The sequence below is a fragment of the Pleurodeles waltl genome, chromosome 10 (genome assembly GCF_031143425.1).
Source record: "Pleurodeles waltl isolate 20211129_DDA chromosome 10, aPleWal1.hap1.20221129, whole genome shotgun sequence".
Taxonomy (NCBI): Eukaryota; Metazoa; Chordata; class Amphibia; order Caudata; family Salamandridae; genus Pleurodeles; species Pleurodeles waltl.
Window position 1 is genome coordinate 1,066,149,534 of NC_090449.1, and position 19,332 is coordinate 1,066,168,865.

The window sequence follows — 19,332 nt, forward strand, 5'->3', positions numbered from 1 at the left end:
TCTACTGAAGTCATTCTGTAAAGTGCTGGTACTGTCCCACTGAATGTAGTGCAGCCAATCTGTAAAGTACCGACACCGTCATACTAAATATGCTGTAGTCATTCTGTGAAGTACTGGTACTATCATACTAAATGAACTGCAGTCATTCTGTAAAGGGCTGGTACTGTCCCACTGAATGTAGTGCAGCCCGTCTCTGAAGTACTGAATCTTTCATACCAAATGTGCTGCAATCATTCTGTGAAGGGCTGGTACTATCTTACTAAATATATTGCAGTCATTCTACGAAGTGCTGGTACTGTCCCACTGAATGCAGTGCAGTCTATCTGTGAAGTACTGATACTGTCATACAAATGTGCTGCAGTCATTCCATGAAGTGCTGGTACTATCATCCTAAATGTGCTGCAGTCATTCCATGAATTGGTGGTAATATCATACTAAATGTGCTGCAGTCGTTCCATGAAGTGCTGGTACTATCTTACTAAATATGCTGGAGCTATTACATGACGTGTTGGTACTATCTTACTAAATGTACTGCAGTCATTCCATGACGTGCTGGTACTATCTTACTAAATGTGCTGCAGTCATTCCATGAACTGCTGGTTCTGTCACACTAAAGGTAGTGCAGTCATTCTGTAAAGTGCTGTTCTTGTCACTAAATGTACTGCAGTCATTCTGTAAAGTGCTGGTACTATCACACTAAATGTACTGCAGTCATTCTGTAAAGTGCTGGTACTATCACACTAAATGTACTGCAGTCATTCTGTAAAGTGCTGGTACTATCATACTAAATGTACTGCAGCCATTCTGTGCTGGTACTGTCATACTAACTGTACTGCAGCCATTCTGTGCTGGTACTGCCATACTAAATGTACTGTTCTCATTTCGTGAAGTGCTAGTACTAACCCAGATAAATGTACTGCTGACCTTCTGAGAAGTGCCGCACTCAGCTAAATGCACTGTAGTCTTTTTGTAAAGTGCTGGTACTGTCCATCTAAATGTACTGCAGCCCTTTGGTTACGTCTGGCTGCTGTCATACTAAGTGTACGGCATCCCTTATTTGAGGTGGTGGACGGTCCAACTAAATGCCCTACAGTCCTTCTGTGAAGTGCTGGTACTATCATACCAAATGCCCTACAGTCCTTCTGTGAAGTGCTGGTACTATCATACCAAATGCCCTACAGTCCTTCTGTGAAGTGGGGGGAAGAACCCTCTTTGAGCCCAGGATTGAAACACATCCCTGTGTCCTAGAGGACCCCCCAGTGCTGCTCCAGTTTAGGGAAGAGTTGAAGACGCACCTCTTTAAAGAACACTCCATCCTATGTATTCACCGTCCACACACAAGCTGCCTCTGCTATCATTCGATGCCTCTATGCTGGACTTTGGCCCTGGGCGGTGGCCCACTGCCTTTTGGCTAGGTTTGTGCAATACAAGTACCACATACACACATACATACATACATACATACATGCAATACATACATATATACATACATACATGCAATACATACATATATACATACATACATACAAAACTACATGCAATACATACATACATGCAATACATACATACATACATGCATGCAATATATACGCCCTATTTTGTGTCCCCAAGATGGGTGAGATTCCAGTGCATGGAAGTAACTCCACCAGAAATGCTGGTGAACCACTTGCTGGATCTACAGTTCCTGGTCCACCACCATATGGGAAGTAAGGCTGGCACCGAAAGCTGGCAACTTTCAGGTAAAGTTAAGTATTAAGTCACGCTGGGAACCACTTCCAAGCATTCCAAGGAGACTGTGAGTAGTGACAGGGTACCCCTACTCTAGGATAATATTCAGTGGCCACATTTGGCGGCAGAAACAGTGGCGTCTTGAGAAGTGTTTTTTATGGTGGGCACACAGGTGAAACGGGTGGGGCCACCCACAATGGGCAGTCGGGAAGGCTGTGCAGTGCTGAGGCCTGTGCAGCTGGGCCCTTGAGTCCACGAAGCCTGCTCACAGTGGTGGTGTACTGGGTGGGCAGGACTGGCTCCTCTGCAGCCTGGCCCCTGAGTCTTCGGATGAAGCTTGCATGGCCCTGCGTGGCTTCATAATCTTGAGTACTGTAATGCAGCACATTACTCTGTGGCAGGGAGGCATTTCCATGGATGTTGCATGGGTGTTCTTACTCAACATCTATGGATTTTGATTCCCAGATTTACAAAAAGTGGTAAACCTGGGAATGTGTCAAAACGATACGCCTACCCAGGAGAGGCGTAAGAAGAAGAAATATCTTTTTATTTTGCTCTCTCTCAGAGATAAAACCTTGGAAAGAAAATGATAATAAACTTTGTTTATTATTGTTATCTTTTACAGGAGCAGGGCCACGGGGTTGACGAGCAGTGAGGGTGAGTGCACAGCACTCGCCTCAGAGCGCCTGTGTGTTTGCCCGGCCGTCTCGGGCCGGCCAAACACACGTGTACAGGGCTCTCTCCAGCTCAGCAGCACAATTGCCGGGCTGGAGAGAGCATGCACAGGCTCCCAGTCTGCCTGACAGCACCCTGGCTGGGCGCTACCATCCAGTCCTGATGCTGCTCCGAGCAGCATCAGGATTGGCCGCAGGGCAGGCTGGGAGCCTGTGCCTGCCTGCAGCTACAGCACACATAGAAAGAGGAAAAACCTCCCAGGGTTGTTTTTGTACAGGAAAGTGCCCCTTCCTGCACAAAAGCAATCTTGCATGCAACACAGGCACCGTTGCACCATGGTGCAAGGGGGCTGCTTGTGCGCTAGGCAGCCCATTGTGCACCAGTGCATTGCTTTGAATACTGTGCATTCCTGCCCCTTCCCAGCGGTGTAACGCACCAAGGTGACTTGCTTGGCTCTGCCACTTTTTCATCAATATGGCCCTTGAAGTTTAAAGTGTAAATGCCACTTTGGTCGGCTGTCTTGCGTCGGCCAACCTGACGTGCACTTTAGACCTCTCCACCTGAGCTGTGTTAGACAGCTCAGTGGAGAGCAGGCACAGGCCTCCAGTGCCTGTAGGAGTGTTGAGCCAGCCAGCTCCAAGCAATCTTGGTGGTTCTCTCATGCTGGTTAACAGCATGAGAGTAGTGTGTGGATTGGTTAGGAGAGTTGACTCAGAGACTCCTTGCAGCCGAACTGCAGGACCAGAGAGGACTGGAGTACAGAAGAACTTTTAAAACAAAAGGTTAGTATACTGTTTTATTTTATTTTACACGCTGCTAGGAAGTGTGAGAAGCTCATCCTCCCACACAGAGGCTTTGAACTGAGACTGCGCCCGGGCACTGAACCACAAGCACTCCCGATCCAAGAGGTGCTTAAACAATGATGTTTTGGGGGAGCGCTGTGACCCTTTGTAAAATACCAGAGGCCAGCAAATGAATGAGCAGTGAAAAAGCGTGCACTGTACATGGAAAGTCAGGCAAACTATCAGAAGCGCTGCGAAACATACACGCGCATTCCAGGAGCTTGCTGTAATTCTCTAGTTTGGAGAACGTGTGGTGTTTCCCTCATAACATCAGAATTGAAGGAGACTCCTTCGAGGTGGGCACTGAAGAGGAAAGGCCCACGGCAGGCTGCAGAGCAATGACATGGTCACTCTCTATTGGGCCCATTGAGCAGATGGTGGAATATTTTTTATTCCATCACAGTATAGATGCATTTTAGATTGGAATTATTTCTTGCAAACATGGTTAAGGTAATAAGTTAACTCACAACGAGATCTTTACCACAAATATTTTCCTGTTAACCGGGTAACTCTCTGTTTCCATGTTCAAGTGCATCTGGGTGGAATTCGCAAATTTATTTTTCAGGCACTGAGTAACTCTACATTCCGCGTACCAGAATCTGGTTGGGCCACCCTAATGTTCAAAATACACAAGAAAGTACGGGGTTCTCTTAACGAGGGCGTCGCGGATATCAGCGTAGCCCTGGGTTGTATGTGTTCCTATTTGGAAGGGAAATGTCAGTAGGTAACTGCAGAGTGCATGCGCGGGGAGGAACAGCGGGGGGAGGAAATTCCTTTTACGGACTAGGTGGTCTCACACACTATATAGGGGGTTATTCTAACTTTGGAGGAGGTGTTAATCCGTCCCAAAAGTGACGGAAAAGTGACGGATTTACCACCAGCCGTATTACGAGTCCATTATATCCTATGGAACTCGTACTACGGCTGGTGGTATATCCGTCACTTTACCGTCACTTTTGGGACGGATTAACACTCCTCCAAAGTTAGAATAACCCCCATAGTGTCATGCTTCATCATTTGACCACCTAGACCCACCCAGGTAGGACAGTGCCACCTGGGCGGACTCAACCTCACTGTTAAAGGAACAGGAGGGAGTGCGTAAATAAACTTGTTTCTGGAAAGATCGGGATCCAGCTAATCTACTGAAAAAATTAAAAACACCTAAGCAGACACCTGTGTGGAGTAACAAATTTAATAGTGGTATCTGACTGGTGTAATTAAAACGGGGGTTGGGACACCTCTGTGAGGACAAGGACTCACAGGGTCACCTAACTAATAGCCAACATGTTTCTGCCCTCAGAAGTGAGCCAATGAAAGTCTCGGGGCATTCGTCAGGGCCTAGGATCCCTAAGTCTCACGTTGGAGAAAATTACTCTATGTGAAAGTCAAAGATTGTGAAATAAAAGGTCTACCTTACCCAAGGAATTACCTTGAGGCGGCCTATGGGGGATAAACAAACAATTAGAACACTAGTGGCACACAGCACTGCAAAACCAACCAACTGCACACGTGTCAAGGGGATGCATTCATGCACATAACACATATGTTCAAATAGGCAAAATACATGCGTGGAGTGACCAAGTGGGTATATCTATCTATACAGGTGGACAGTCCTACCACAGCAGGGAATTACAATTCTTACCCTTTTATTGAGGCTGCTAGCCTCTGATATCCAGGAGGGGGAGTGTCCCCTTATAGTCAAACACTAAGGGAAGACATAGAAAGAGACGGACACAAAGACAAAGTGAGGAAGGGGAGGGAACAGGATAGATACAGGGGGGCCAGGATAGATACAGGGGGGCATTAGGGGGGTGGTTCCCACTAGGGACCCACTATCATTGCTAAAATAAAGAGATACTGCTTAATCGAAAAAGTAGTAACCCGAAGTGGCTATGGATAATAGTCATAAACACAGGTAGAAAGTAAGGTTAAAATTAATGAGGGAGGCTTATCTGTGCTGCATGTGACCCGTGCAGCCACTCACTACATCAAAGGGGACGCTCGCCATGCGCCTATATCGTCCTCTCCTTGGACCGCTTGTGACAAGTGGCTGAGGGAGAACTATCCATTTATGGCTGTAAGATGTTCCAGGTGCGCCCTGTTAGCGCGGTAATTAGAGTTCAATTCAAGTCAATCACCGCCGCGGGCCTTTTTGCGTTTAGGACCTCGAAGTGGTCGCCGTAATGGCGGGCGCCCCAGCTGAGCCGGGGCGCCGGCATGAATGCGAGTGAATGCTCGGGTGGGGCCCAGGCCGGAAGATTCCGGCCCGAAGGCCACAACCGGAAGTCTCGCGTTCCCGGTGGCCGCTGGGAAACGTAGTTAACAGCGGTCCCGTGGCCCAGTGGAGAGAGAAAAGAGAAGACAGAAAAGGAACGGAGGAAGAGGGAGGGTTTTGGGGGGGGAGGGAAAGGGGGGGGGTTTAAGAGATGCAAAAGGGTGGAGAGAGTGAGAAGGAAAGGAGAAGGAAAGGGAGGGAGGGAGGGAGGGGGTGACAACCGAGAGGGGAGGGGGGGGAGAAAAAAGGGGATACAAGGAGGGGGAGAAGAAGGAAAAGCGAAGGGAGGGGGTGAAAAACCGAGAGGGAAACGAGGGGGCAAGGGCAGGAGAGAGTGATGGGGAGACTTTCTTTGAAAAGAGACAAGGTAGGGGGTTAGACAAACAGGGTGAAAGAGAAGAGCAGAGAAAAAGAGGGGTCAAAGAAAAAGGAAACCAAGAAGGGGAAGGAGAAGAAGGTGAAACCAGCAGGGGGAGGAGCAAGAGGTCGGGGTCAGGAAGAGGGGAAGGGGGGGGGTTGTGGGGTTGGGGGGGGGGCGGGGTCCTAAGGGTGGAAGCAGGGGCAGAGGCGGAAGGATTGGAGGACTCATAGCTTAGTCGAAGAACTCATTTGTTGAGTGTGAACCAGGGGATCTCGTCATTGAGACCATCGGTGTCCGTGTGTAATCTCCAGACCCAACGTTGTTCGGTCTGGAGCAGTCTCTGTGTCATATTGGAGGTCGATGGAGGTAATTGCTCTATGACCGTCCAGTTTAAGTCATCTGCAGAATGTTTTTTCAAAAGGAAGTGGTTAGTCAATTTAGTGGCCTCTCGTTTACAAAGGATCGTGCTCCTATGTTCACAGATTCTTGTGGCGGCCTTTCTTGAGGTCATACCCACGTATTTGAGGTTACAGGGGCATCTGATCAAATAGATCACGTTTTTGGTGTTACAGTTGGTGCTGGGGGTCGCGTAACTAGTTAGCATGGAGGAGTCTCGTTCGTTATCGGAATTAACCAGACAAATCGCTCCACCAACTAAGAACGGCCATGCACCCTAATGTTCTCCTAGAAACTGAATTACTGTAGGTTCACTGTCAATCACATCTGAGAATACCTATGGACTACTTTCCTGGGAACGGAGTTACTCTGCTTACTGTGGTAAATCATACCTTGTTATATACCATCTTCCCACAAATTGAGTGTGTGTTGCTCGTAAAATGCAGATGTTTAGACCTCTCATCTATTTTCCTGAGAACCGGGTGATAACCTGTGTTCCTTGTTAAATTACATCTGGTGAAACTCACAAATACCCTACTGTGGATGATATAAATCTCTGCACTCCTTGTTAGTTCACATCTGGGTGACACTCAGTAATATCCTACTGTGGATGATATACATCTCTGCACTCCTTATTAGTTCACATCTGGGTGACACTCAGTAATACCCTACTGAGGACGATATAAATCTCTGCACTCCTTGTTAGTTCACATCTGAGTGACACTCAGTAATATCCTACTGTGAATGATATAAATCTCTGCACTCCTTGTTAGTTCACATCTGGGTGACACTCAGTTATATCCTACCGTGGATGATATAAATCTCTGCACTCCTTGTTAGTTCACATCTGGGTGACACTCAGTAATATCCTACTGTGGATGATATAAATCTCTGCACTCCTTGTTAGTTCACATCTGGGTGACACTCAGTTATATCCTACTGTGGATGATATAAATCTCTGCACTCCTTGTTAGTTCACATCTGGGTGACACTCATATTTATCCCACTGAACACTATGTAAATCTCTGCACACCTTTGTTAACTCACAACTGGTGAAACTCAGTCAATCAATCAGCATTCGTATAGCGCAGCACCGTCACCCCTAGGGGTAGCTGGGTGCTGGGGGTGCTGTGTCTCCATCGACAAGCCAGGTCTCGAGTTTCTTTCTGAAGTCCATCATGGAGGGTGTGTTCGGAGGTGTAGGGGCCGGTTGTTCCAAGACTTGGAGACAATGTAGGAGGAGGAGTGGCCTCCGCTGCAGCTGCGACGGATGCGGGGTGTGTGCCAGGACGAGTGAGGCAGAGAGCAGGTGTCTTGTGGGTAGGTGGATGTTCCGTCGATGGTTGATGTAGGCCGGTCCTGGATCATGTAGGGCTTTGGCATGCACGCGTGAACCGGCATCTCTTGTGGGTGGGGAGCCAGTGGAGGCTTCTGAGGTGGGGTGTGTGATGTGGGTCTTTTTAGGGAAGTCCAGGATGATTCTGGCCGCATTTTTTGTGTCGTCTGGAGTCTTCTGCGGAACTGGGTGGCGATTCTGGCGTTAGAGGGCATTGCCGTAATCGAGGCGGCTGGTGACGAGGGCCTGGGTGACGGTCTTCCTGGTGTTGGTTGGGATCCATCTAAGGAGTCTGCGGAGCATGTGAAGGGTGTGGAAACAGGAGGTGGTGACTACGTTGATTTTTCATTTCATGGTGAGATGGCTGTCGACGATGATGCCCAGGTTGCATGCATGGTGTGTCGATGTAGGTGATGGTCCGAGTTCTGCTGGCCACCAGCTGTGGTCCCATATAGAGGCGTTCTTCCCGAAGATAAGAGCTTCTGTTTTCTCAGAGTTGAGTTTGAGGCAATTGTCTCTCATCCATTTGGCTCTGTTGGTCCTGGTCACTAATATACTTTCTGTGTACTATGTAAATCTCTGCACTCATCAAATCTGAGTGACACATATCCCACTGAACACCACATAAACCTCTGCAGATCTTGTTAAATCACATCTGCTGAAACTAATATTGCTCACTATGTAAATCTTTGCAGTCCATGATTAAACACATTTGGGCGACAGTCGCTAACTCCCTACTGTGGATTAGGTAAATATCTGTAGTCTTTGTTAACAAGTTATTTCCTTTTCCAAATCAACAAAGATTTATTCTAAAAATCTTATTCCTCTACGTAGGTCTTTGCGAAAGTCTTATTGCCTCTTTCCCTTTGTCTCAGGATGGCTGCTGCTCCGCCCAGTTACTGCTTCGTGGCTTTCCCGCCCTCTGGTGAAGCTGGCCACGTGCTCTTCGGAAAGAACTCCGCGCGCCCCAAAGATGAGGTCCAGGAAGTGGTCTACGTCCCAGCGGCCACACATCCGCCTGAGAGCGAAGTGCAGGTGAGCGGCGGGCCCCAGAGACGGGTTGAGGCATAGGCAGTGCGCTCTGGCCCCGGGCCTTAGCCTTCCAGGGGCCCCTGATAGATCCAGCTCTGTTCTGCAGAGTCTTGTCCTGGTGACCTTGAATAATTCTTAAACAGATTGCTTAAAGTACAGTTTCCCTGTAATTTATTTTTAATGTTGGTGATGTGTAAGTGTCTATTACAGACATTTTGCATGAAAATGTTGTGTTTATGTTTCATGCAACCGCCCTAAAATGTTTCCTTTAGATCAACACAGGACCTCACATATGAGGAATGGGCGGTGCCACAGAGATTATTTGCAGTAATATTGTTGAGCTGCTGCTGCTGTGCTACAATATTGAATACACCCCCCACTACCCCTGAACATTAGATGTAAACAGATTAGAATTTGGCCAGGTGTCTGTGCACCGTCAGTGACCTGCCCAAAGAGGGCGTGAAAGAGCTGAAATGTGACCATTAATCCAAAGCTGTTCTGAACAGGGGGCCCAAAATACATTTGGCCTAAGGCCCCCAAAATTCTTAAGATGTCCCTGGGAGGGTCACAACACAACCATAGTTTTAAAGGCAGGAAAATATCCTTTTCCATACACAAGCCCGGTTTTTCCCAGAATGTATCTCCACATGCAAAGATTCTAAGTTATGCATCGCCTGGGCCAACATTTATGCAGAAGCTAAACTGCAATTGTAACAGCCTGCTCACCCTCCTAATGTGAGCCCCCATCACCTAATGCCAGCCCACCCCATGGCCTTTGCCTTTTGCCACCAAACTTTCCACTTCCGGAGTCAGTGCTGGACTTGTGAAGTCAGCTAGCTCTTGTGAACCACTCCTGCCCTTGTACAACAAGCCCCCATCCTTCTGCAGCAAAGCAGAATCCAGCCCCCCCCCGAAACCTCCAGTGCAGTGTGTAGCTGTGCAAACCTCCCAGCATGAGCGACATGGTAATCCTTGGAGGTCGCAGCTCCTTCTGCACCTTCTGCACCTGACCCCCCCTCATCGCAAGTGCCGTCTGACCTAAGTCCCATCGTAATCATCGCCAACATTTGAATGGGTCCATACACTCAGATCTTGGCAACTGTTTGGAAAGCATCTACATTCTGCAATGGCTGTGCTTGTGAGGGGACCACACCCCAACTTTCAGGTGCTATTTTGGGGTGGTCCAACCCCTATTACAGCTAGACCATATTGGAAATGCTTCTCCTGTTTATCTATGCATTCTTCAGGGGTCTATGTCCTGGCTTCCAGTGCAGTCCTATGGCTATTGTGTCCTATTGTTTAATGCAAGCAAATCAATGTTAAACGTCTACAACGCTGCAGTGAATGCTGCGCCCCAAGGTATAGGCAGGTGAGACTGTGAAGGGCTCTCTCTTGTCCCTTTCCAAATAAGTTACCACTTCAGCCTGCAAGTCAACGAGGTTGTGTGGCAAGTTGTGCCAAAAGGTTTTGTCCTTCAGGACAACCTAAGGTTTCTGGGATGAGAGCATCGTTCCATCGAGTAAGCCATGAGCCATTCGGCCTGGTAGGGGGACTTCATAGGATCCTTTTGCTCCACGATCTAGGTCACGTGACCTCGCCTGAAGAGAAGAGTGTCCCAAGTGCTTCTTAAAGACAGATGGTGAGAACTCTAAAGACTCCTCTTTTGAAGTTACCTAGGCCCTGTCCTCTCTAAGATAGACAATTGTTGGACCTACGCAGGCTCCGCACTCAGTACTCTCCTTCTTAACTCTAAGGCACCCGTGTCGTGCATTCACTCCGTACCAGCCAAGGGGAGGTATATTCCTGAGTCAAAGCATGGTTTACCCTGGACTTGAAGCCAGGCCACCAATAGCTTTTGCTTACCTAGACCTATAATCCTACTGTTTTAGCTGCTTAACTGACAAATGTACAGGTTGCAGTTTGTGTCCTAAAAACATGTCATCCTCTCAACACCTGTTCTGTGGACCCTGATCCCCTGTTACTCATTTACACACTCTTTATGTTTGCAGAAAAAGGTTATAGGTGTTACAATAATATCTGCTAGAGGGATTTGTAGAACAAAGTTTATGGCTTTAGAAACAATGTTTTGGGCAACACAGCCCACGTCATATTCTAGATCCCACCATTGTCGTATCCACGTTTTACACGTAATCTATGCTTTATCTTTGAGATGTAAAACCAAAGAACGAAAGCAAGGTCTAAGAGGAACAGGGAGTCAGGCCTTAAGGCTTTAAGGCTTATATTCAGATGCCAGCATACAGCATTTTTTCTGTGTTGTGATTCACCACACTTATTACTAGAAGGAGCTGTGATTTGTGGGGATTGATGGAGATTGTAGGGGTTGCGGTACTCTGTTTCAGGTGAGTTCCTGTGTTAGGAGTGCACATAGGGAGGTGATCCATCAGGTTATCTTAGATTGCTCAATTAACACTTTGGGAGTTAATGGTTGCTTCAAGATACACCTCCCATGAAGGCCATAGGTTGAGGGAGCTGTATGTTGCAACAACTTGTGCTTAAGATTGCAAACCCACCATGAGCTTCAATACCAGAGGGCAAGTACTGGACCTACTGAGGGTGATTTGCTGTATCTGAAATACTTTCTCTCTATATTTCTGTGGTTATTTAGTCATCTCTTGCTACACAAAAGTGGCCAATAGTTTCAAACACACCAGATATGCTGTGGCATGTGTCATACCCTTACTGATCCCTGCAAAGCTAGAGTCAAAGAATTAATGTCCCAGGTCTGACCTTTATTCCCAAGCAATCTGGGTAATACATAAGGAAATTTAACAATAGTTCCCAAGGATTCATTCACCAAAAGTCTCATATATTGTATCTCGATAGTGGGAGAAAAGCAATTACTATAATGCAAATTCAACCGATGCATAAGAAATTAATTGAAGAAGAAAATAAGTGAAGGGTCCTCATGGTGGTAACAAGGTCTGCACTATGACCACATTGTCTCCATCATGAGACAAGTGAAGTACAGTTTCAAAAGAGTGGAGTCAATGCAAGTATGTGTCCTTGGTTTGTCTCCTCAGTGTTAAGCTGTTGACGTTTCGGCCCTAGTGGAATAAGTCAGTGGACCTCATCAGGAGGGAAGCCTGCCATCTGGCTCTGCCATTTACAATTGGCACAAACACAGGTCAAGCCCCTGGAGTAATAAATGGTAAATGCTCGGTGCTTCTCTATCAATTGAGAATGCTGGAAGTGTTGGTTGTTGTGTGCAAAGATCCGAATTTGGGCAAAAACAGATGTTGGGTTGTGTATTTGCCACCCAAACCCAAAACTAGACTATGAAGGCGGCAAAGTCCCCAGTGTTGCATCAAGTCCTTGAGACTCGGAGTTCCAGAAGACAGTTCCTAAGACAGACCATGTACAGAAATGTAGAAGATACCAGTCACTGACGAGTTAATTGTGGTACCATGTCAATGTGTACTGATATGCAAAGGGCCTGACAGCTGAAGGCTAGTTGAGCTGTAAGGGTACAACCTGAGCTGCTGAGAAGCAAGAACTTCCAATGGATCCTGACTGCATGTGCAGCACTGACACAACCCTTATATTAGCCAATATGTCCTCAGGGCCTTAAAATCAAATATGTGCAGAAGGCAAGGCCTTCATTTCACTCATAGGCTGCTGCCTCACTATTTTCAGCAGTGACACCATACTTTGACAAATTTATTTTATGTTGCAAATATTTATTAATAATAACACAGAGCTATTTTTACCAAGACATCTTGGCTTTGTACCTGCCAGCTATGCTTCTGTTACCAGTTTACATCTTGCACAGGTTGTTATGTTATGCAGATTTGTAGAGCGCACTATCACCAGGAGGGTATGTTGGTGCAGAGGTGGATTTTACGGTTTGAATAACTGAGATTTGTGGGTCTGCATGAGGAGAGGACGTAAGCGTGGCCACGAAACACAAGTAGTCGATAGTTCCAGATAGTTTGTGGGTGAAATGTAAGGCAAGTCGCTAAAAACCATCACCTGATCGGACGGGTGGATTAGTGGAGGAATGGAAGGGTAATGGGTGGGTAATTGGTGGGTCTAATACTGCTGTCAGGGTCCTTTGTTGCAATAAAATTGTTGATATCAAATTAAATTAGATTCTCCATGGTCTCACATAACTTTGAATACCACAACATCTGTGGGGCTGTTTCGTCTTTAAAAATGGCATTCCAGATGTTGCAATAGGAAGGTTTGGTTATATGAATGAATGTGACATATGATATGGTTGGGTTTGAATGAGTGCTGGAGCAGTGTTAGAAGCTGCTGGCTTCTGAGGTGCTGCAGGTATGATACCTTATAATTCTGACAACTGATAGAATTCCCTCCAAAAATTTGCCTTTGGTTTGTAGACATTATAAGGTGGGCAGATGTATGTGTGGGGATACCGTGTGGGTAGAAATAACTTCTCCAGCGAGAGTCCTTGAATGGAATTCCAGGTGTTATCAGTATTTGTTCCCCAGGATGGGGCATCATGTGCGTACTCAGGCTTAGCTGGTACAAATCTGCAGGTGATGCCCCTATTCCAAAGACAGATCACTTTCTTTTCCCGCCTCCTCTACGCAGGTGGTAGAAGGAAGCAAGGGGAGGATGCTGGAGGCGAGGGGTGTTGAACTGTTCATCAGGTTGCAGCAAAGGCATGGTTGCTAGGGGGAAGTGTTCCATGCTCCCCCGTGGCAGGGATGCGGGTCAGGTGGGGGGCGTGGTCTTTTTACGCTGGTAAAGTGGGGTCCAGCCTTTCTGCATCAGTGATGTCCAGCTGCGGGAACACTGGGCTGGACATAATTGGGCGGAGTGGTGTCAATCTGGGAATACTGCTCCGCCCATCCTATAATCAGGGGCTCCTGGCTAGCGGTTCACCAATGACCTAGTATGGAAGTTCAGAACTTAACCATCTCTGATAAGTCAATGAACCCTTTATGGCATTGTCTATTGGACAGTGTGACAAGCTTCGATGGTCCAAGCGTCTAAGGAACCATTGGAAGGGGGCAAGCTTATGCCTATAGATCACAGTGTTAGAAAGTGCAACATTAATTTTGAAATTACATTTCAATAATAGTCATGCAATTTACAATGGGGATTTTCCTAGTTGGCATGAACGGTTATGATATTTTTGAAAGACAAGGTGGATTATATCATATCACATATCATATTATATTATATGCCTCCCTCTTGGTCCTTTCTGAATTGGTTCAGTGATAAGATTACTTGCAAGCAGGCGACTCTAAGATATTACGTCTATGCTATTCAGATGAAGGATCCATTGGTGCAGTTGGGAAACACACCTCTGGAAAAATTTACTATGTGTCGTGATGTGAAGAACCAGGTGTCAAGCTTCCAAAGCTTTGTGCTACTACAATGTACCCTTCCCGAGGACTGTTGGGCGCATCTTCACTGGAAAGAAGTGACTGCGCGTGCCTGCATCATTCCACAGCATGTGGGGTATCTCTGGGGCATTCTAAGATGGCTTTGATTCCTGGCCCGTGATTGGTGGGGTAGTGGTTACAGAATCTGAATCTCCAGGAGGTGATTGGTTCACCTTCCAGCTGATGTTGTAACTTCAGTTATAAGAGTATATTTCATAATGCCATCAGTGGTGAATGAAGGATGCGGGTGAGATCTTCGGTGCTACAGAAAGGAGATCATTGCTAAGAAAAATACAAATATAATTGAAGGTTTGTGTTGTGAGTTGAGGAGCACTTGACTGCCCTTGTTTATGGTTGTCAAGCCGACATGTTCAAAGGTAAGGTCACATACAGTTGTTGGGGTCACTTGCCAGCATCATGTTTAAGGTGTCTGACCACTGCTGGACATTTGTTGATTAAAACAGTTTTTCAGACTTCTTTCATTATTCGTTTTACAACAGCTGCAGCAGTAGCACTGGGCTCCCAGGAGTGCCCAGAAGTGGAGCTTCCTAGCGCTGTACAGTGCTGTTATCTTTAGAGACCTCTTAATTGAATAAGCTCACAACACCCACAAAACGTAACTATTCAGGCAGTAATAACCGACAAGAAACGTTGCTAGACAAGGACTTAAGAGCTCTTTGTAAGCATGTACCGTATGCTCAATAAATAGTTATAAAATAACACAGGCTTTTAAAAATGTGGTTTCACTCCTGACAGTAAAGGGGGTACAGCTGATAAGTGTAATATACGCCCAGTTATGTGAACATGTTGGATTACAGCCCTGTAGACACAGATGATAATGTAAGGATTGTGGCTGATGTACAAATGCATCCACGGTACTGACAAATGATGCTGAATAGACAACATGTTTGTTGAAGCTGCAACTAATATTACACTCCATGTACTAACCACCAGACTCTAAGTTGTCGTGGACTGTAAAGCAAGACCTTTACAGACCTTTACAGACCACTGACTCTTGGCTGGAAGCAGTTGGAGCACTGAGCTATTAATAGATAGTGGACCTTGATGTAAGCCTCAGTTCCATGGGAAGAGTGCTATTTACAGGTGTTTAGGAAGAGACCTCCCCCTTCCGCCTTCTGACCAGGCAAGGTGTAGCATGGCCTTCATGGAGGATAAGCTGCCCAGTCTTTCAACTGATTGGTTGAATGAAGACATGGGTGTGAATGGATGTCTGTGCAGAATTCTCAAACCTCATAGATCTCCTCTTTGGAGATTTTCTGAGTCTGTTCAGGGTCCGTGGCAGGCCCTGGTGGTGGAAGTGCTTGTTGCCTGTATTAAAAGATGTCTCTCGTGGTTATCGATTAATGCGCTGCATGTTCAATGTTCGCCCCTTTGTACTAAATCACTTTACATTAAATTGTTGTGTCCACAGTGATACCTGCACTCTCAGACAGAGCTCCTGAGAGCCTTTATGGCACCTCAGAAGAGGAGAGGAATGATGCTCGTGGTCACCCAGAATGCCACCAGAAAGAAAATACTTAAGTCCAAGATACCATGACTAAAGGGTCATGGGGAGGATATCCTGGGTTGGGAAGGGTACCCTGGATTGGGGAGGCTACACTTGGTTGGAGACGGTACCCTGGGTTGGAAAGGGTACCCTGGGTTGGGGAGGGTACCCTTGGTTGGAGATGGTACCCTGGGTTGGGGAGAGTACCCTGGGCTGGGGAGGGTACCCTTGGTTGGAGACGGTACCCTGGGTTGGGGAGGGTACCCTGGGTTGGGGAGGGTACCCTTGGTTGGGGAGGGTACCCTGGGTTGCGGAGGGTACCCTTGGTTGGAGACGGTACCCTTAGTTGGAGACAGTACCCTGTGTTGGGGAGGGTACCCTGTGTTGGGGAGGGTACCCTGGGTGGGAGAGGTTACCCTTGGTTGGGGAGGGTACCCTGGGTTGGAGAGGGTAACCTTGGTTGGGGAGGGTACCTGGGTTGGGGAGGGTACCTTAGGTGGGAGACGGTACCCTGGGTTGGGGAGGGTACCCTGGGTTGGGGAGGGTACCCTTGGTTGGAGGCGGTACTCTGGGTTGGGGAGGGCACCCTGGGTTGAGGACGGTACTTTTGGTTGGGGAGGGTACCCTGGGTTGGGGAGGGTGCCCTGGGTTGGGGAGGGAGCCCTGGGTGGGAGAGGTTACCCTTGGTTGGGGAGGGTACCCCGGGTTGGAGAGGGTATCCTTTGTTGGAGACGGTACCCTGGGTTGGTGAGGGTACCCTGGGTTGGGGACGGTACCCTTGGTTAGAGACGGTACCCTGTGTTGGGGAGGGTACCCTGGGTGTGAGAGGTTACCCTTGGTTGGGGAGGGTACCCTGGGTTGGAGAGGGTACCCTTGGTTGGGGAGGGTACCCTGGGTTGGGGAGGGTACCCTCAGTGGGAGATGGTACCCTTGGTTGGAGATGGTACCCTTGGTTGGGGAGGGTACCCTGGGTGGGACAGGGTACCCTGGGTGGGACAGGGTACCCTTGGTTGGAGACGGTACCCTGGGTTGGGGAGGGTACCCTGGGATGGGGAGGGTACCCTTGGTTGGAGACGGTACCCTGGGTTGGGGACAGTACCCTGGGTTGGGGAGGGTACCCTGGGTGGGAGAGGGTACCCTTGGTTGTGGGGGTACCCTTGGTTGGAGACTGTACCCTGGGTTGGGGAGGGTACCCTGGGTTGGGGAGGGTACTCTTGGTGAAACCTGAAGCCTGTGCAGACACAACCCACATGATCTCAGACCTTCAGTATGGGTTTAGACAGGGCACTGGGACAACACAACAGTGTCTTAACCTCTCTCTTCTAACAGGAAAATATGTTTATGCAAAAAAGTCTGCTTTGCGCTTCGCTTTTATGGACCTATTAAGTGCATTGGTACCGTTAATAGGTCCAAATTATAGAATATACTGGGAGATTTAGGATGGGGAAAAAGTTTGTTTTGTTATGTAGACTTCACTGGGTCACCTCCGTGAAGATTCGTTATTGCCCAACTGGCAGATCTTACTTTTCCTACAAAATGTCAACCGAGTGTCTCCCAAGGTTGTATTCTAGCCCATTTTTTGTTTTTAATTTATATAAGTGGCCTGGAGGGTCATCTCCTGCAGAAGAAGACAGACATCCCGCGGGTGGGAAATCGTTATGTTCCAACTCTTCTTTATGGTGATGAGCGGTACACTTAGCCGGGACAGCCAATGGCCTTCAACGGTTGCTGGATGGAGTTATAGAATTTGTGAGTGCCCTGGATCTGAAGGCCAATGAATCCAAATCTTTTATTCTAATTTGTGGGCCCAGAAAGAGAAAATCATAAAATGTCCACATAAATGGGTTGCTAGTCTGAAAGGTTGATAATTTTAATTATTTAGGTATCCCATTTGATCCTAGACTTAAGTGGGCACTTTTGTTGACTCAGCGATTCCTTCAGTTTTCTAGAGCAATTGAAGGGATTTTTGTTTTTGCCTGTTCTTTGGGACACAAGTCTGTAAATAAAATGATGACGCTGTTTAAATCAAAATGGATTTCTATGGTGTCCTGCGGGACGGGAGTGTGGGGGCACTGATAGCCTTGAAAAAATACAAAATAGCTTCCCCAAAAGATAATTGTGGGTCCCCTCAGTACAGCCACCTTTCTTCTGTCCCTCAGAGGTTTGGTTGTCCCATCTTGAAGGTGTTCTTGGACTCCCCCTCTTTTGAGATGGGCTGAGATATAGAGGTTGAGTGATCTTGGCCTTATGAAAAAGATGATATTAGATTGTCTGTCCTTGGAAGAGGGGGCTGTGATTCCCTGGTTATCCTATATCAGGAATTCTAGTCTATCCCTGGAGCTGCCTGAAGTGTATAATAATCCAGAGCGAACATCCCCAGCTATGAAAGTTGGGATTAAGTCCCTCCTGTATGACCATTGCCAGGGCCTTCGTCCAGCTGCCCCTTCAGCAATGCCCTCATTGGAGAGGAATCTGCAACTAGATCCTGCGTTCAAGCTAGAGATGTATTCATTTGTTTGTAGAAAACAGACAATTTAGATTTGACCCCACCAGGCTTCGTCCGAACTGATTACGATTTCCGTTTGCATTCCCACAACAAGGCATATGGTCTGACAACCGTCCACCCTGCCCTTGAGACAACTCTTCTGTTCAAACTACTATTCAATTAAAGCTGTTTTCTTCACTCTACAAGTCTGTCCCCATTCGTTTTCTTTTTCCATTGTTGCACCCTACGAATTTGTTGTCACATAGGTTGGGTTTTCAATATCTCCAGCAGTCGGACTCTATCGAAAAACAGAGTGTGGTTATCAATTTTATTAGAAGTGCACTTAGTATCAGGAGGCGGAATTCATCTGAAATGTTTTTAGGTATCTAGGCATTATCATGTTCGCTGTGGCATATGCTGACCACATCTGGAAGTTTTTGACAATTTAATGTCTTTTTTAAAAAACGTTTTACAATATTTTCCTATTTTTATTATGTGATTAAATGTTTCTTGTATTTATGTGATTTTATCATATAGTTTTATGGCATTTTATACCAAATAAAGTTTATTTGACTTTGACTCGCGGTCCTTCTGAGATGTCATCAGTGACCATTGTCTTCCCTCACATGTCTTTGTTCTTTTTATTTGTCTTTCTCACCTGTGCTCTAACTTATGTTATTGTTACCTGGACTCTAACTTATGTAATTGTCTCCTGTGCTCTAACTTCTATTATTGTCACCTGGGCTCTAACTTATGTTATTGTCACATGGGCTCTAACTTATTTTATTGTCACCTGGGCTCTAGTTTATGTTATTGTCACCTGGACTCTAAATTATGTTATTGTCACCTGGACTCTAACTTATGTTATTGTCACATGGGCTCCAGCTTATGTTATTGTCTCCTGGGCTCCAACTTATGTTATTGTCACCTGGGATATAACTTATGTTATTGTCACCTGGGCTCCAACATATGTTATTGTCACTTGTGCTTTAAATTTTGCTATTGTCACCTGGGCTCCAACTTATGTTATTGTCACCTGGGCTCCAGCTTATGTTAGTGTCACCTGGGCTCTAACTTATGTTATTGTCACCTGAGCTCCAGCTTATGTTAGTGTCACCTGGGCTCCAACATATGTTATTGTCACTTGTGCTTTAAATTATGCTATTGTCACCTGGGCTCCAACTTCTGTTATTGTCACCTGGGCACCAACTTATGTTATTGTCACCTGGGCTCTAGCTTATGTTACTGTCACCTTGACTCTAACTTCTGTTATTGTCACCTGGGCTCTAATTTATGTTATTGTCACATGGGCTCCAACTT

The 19,332-nt window shown here is 46.8% G+C and overlaps 1 protein-coding gene across 1 annotated transcript in view; it reads left to right on the top strand.

The window, feature by feature from the left end:
• SCRN1 (secernin 1) overlaps positions 1-19,332 on the top strand; it is a 101,715-nt gene that overhangs the window by 15,688 nt on the left and 66,695 nt on the right. Inside the window, exon 2 of the mRNA XM_069212099.1 lies at positions 8,489-8,648. Within this exon, the coding sequence (XP_069068200.1) occupies positions 8,490-8,648 (159 nt within the window). The 5' untranslated portion in view covers position 8,489. The remainder of the gene's footprint in view (positions 1-8,488; positions 8,649-19,332) is intronic.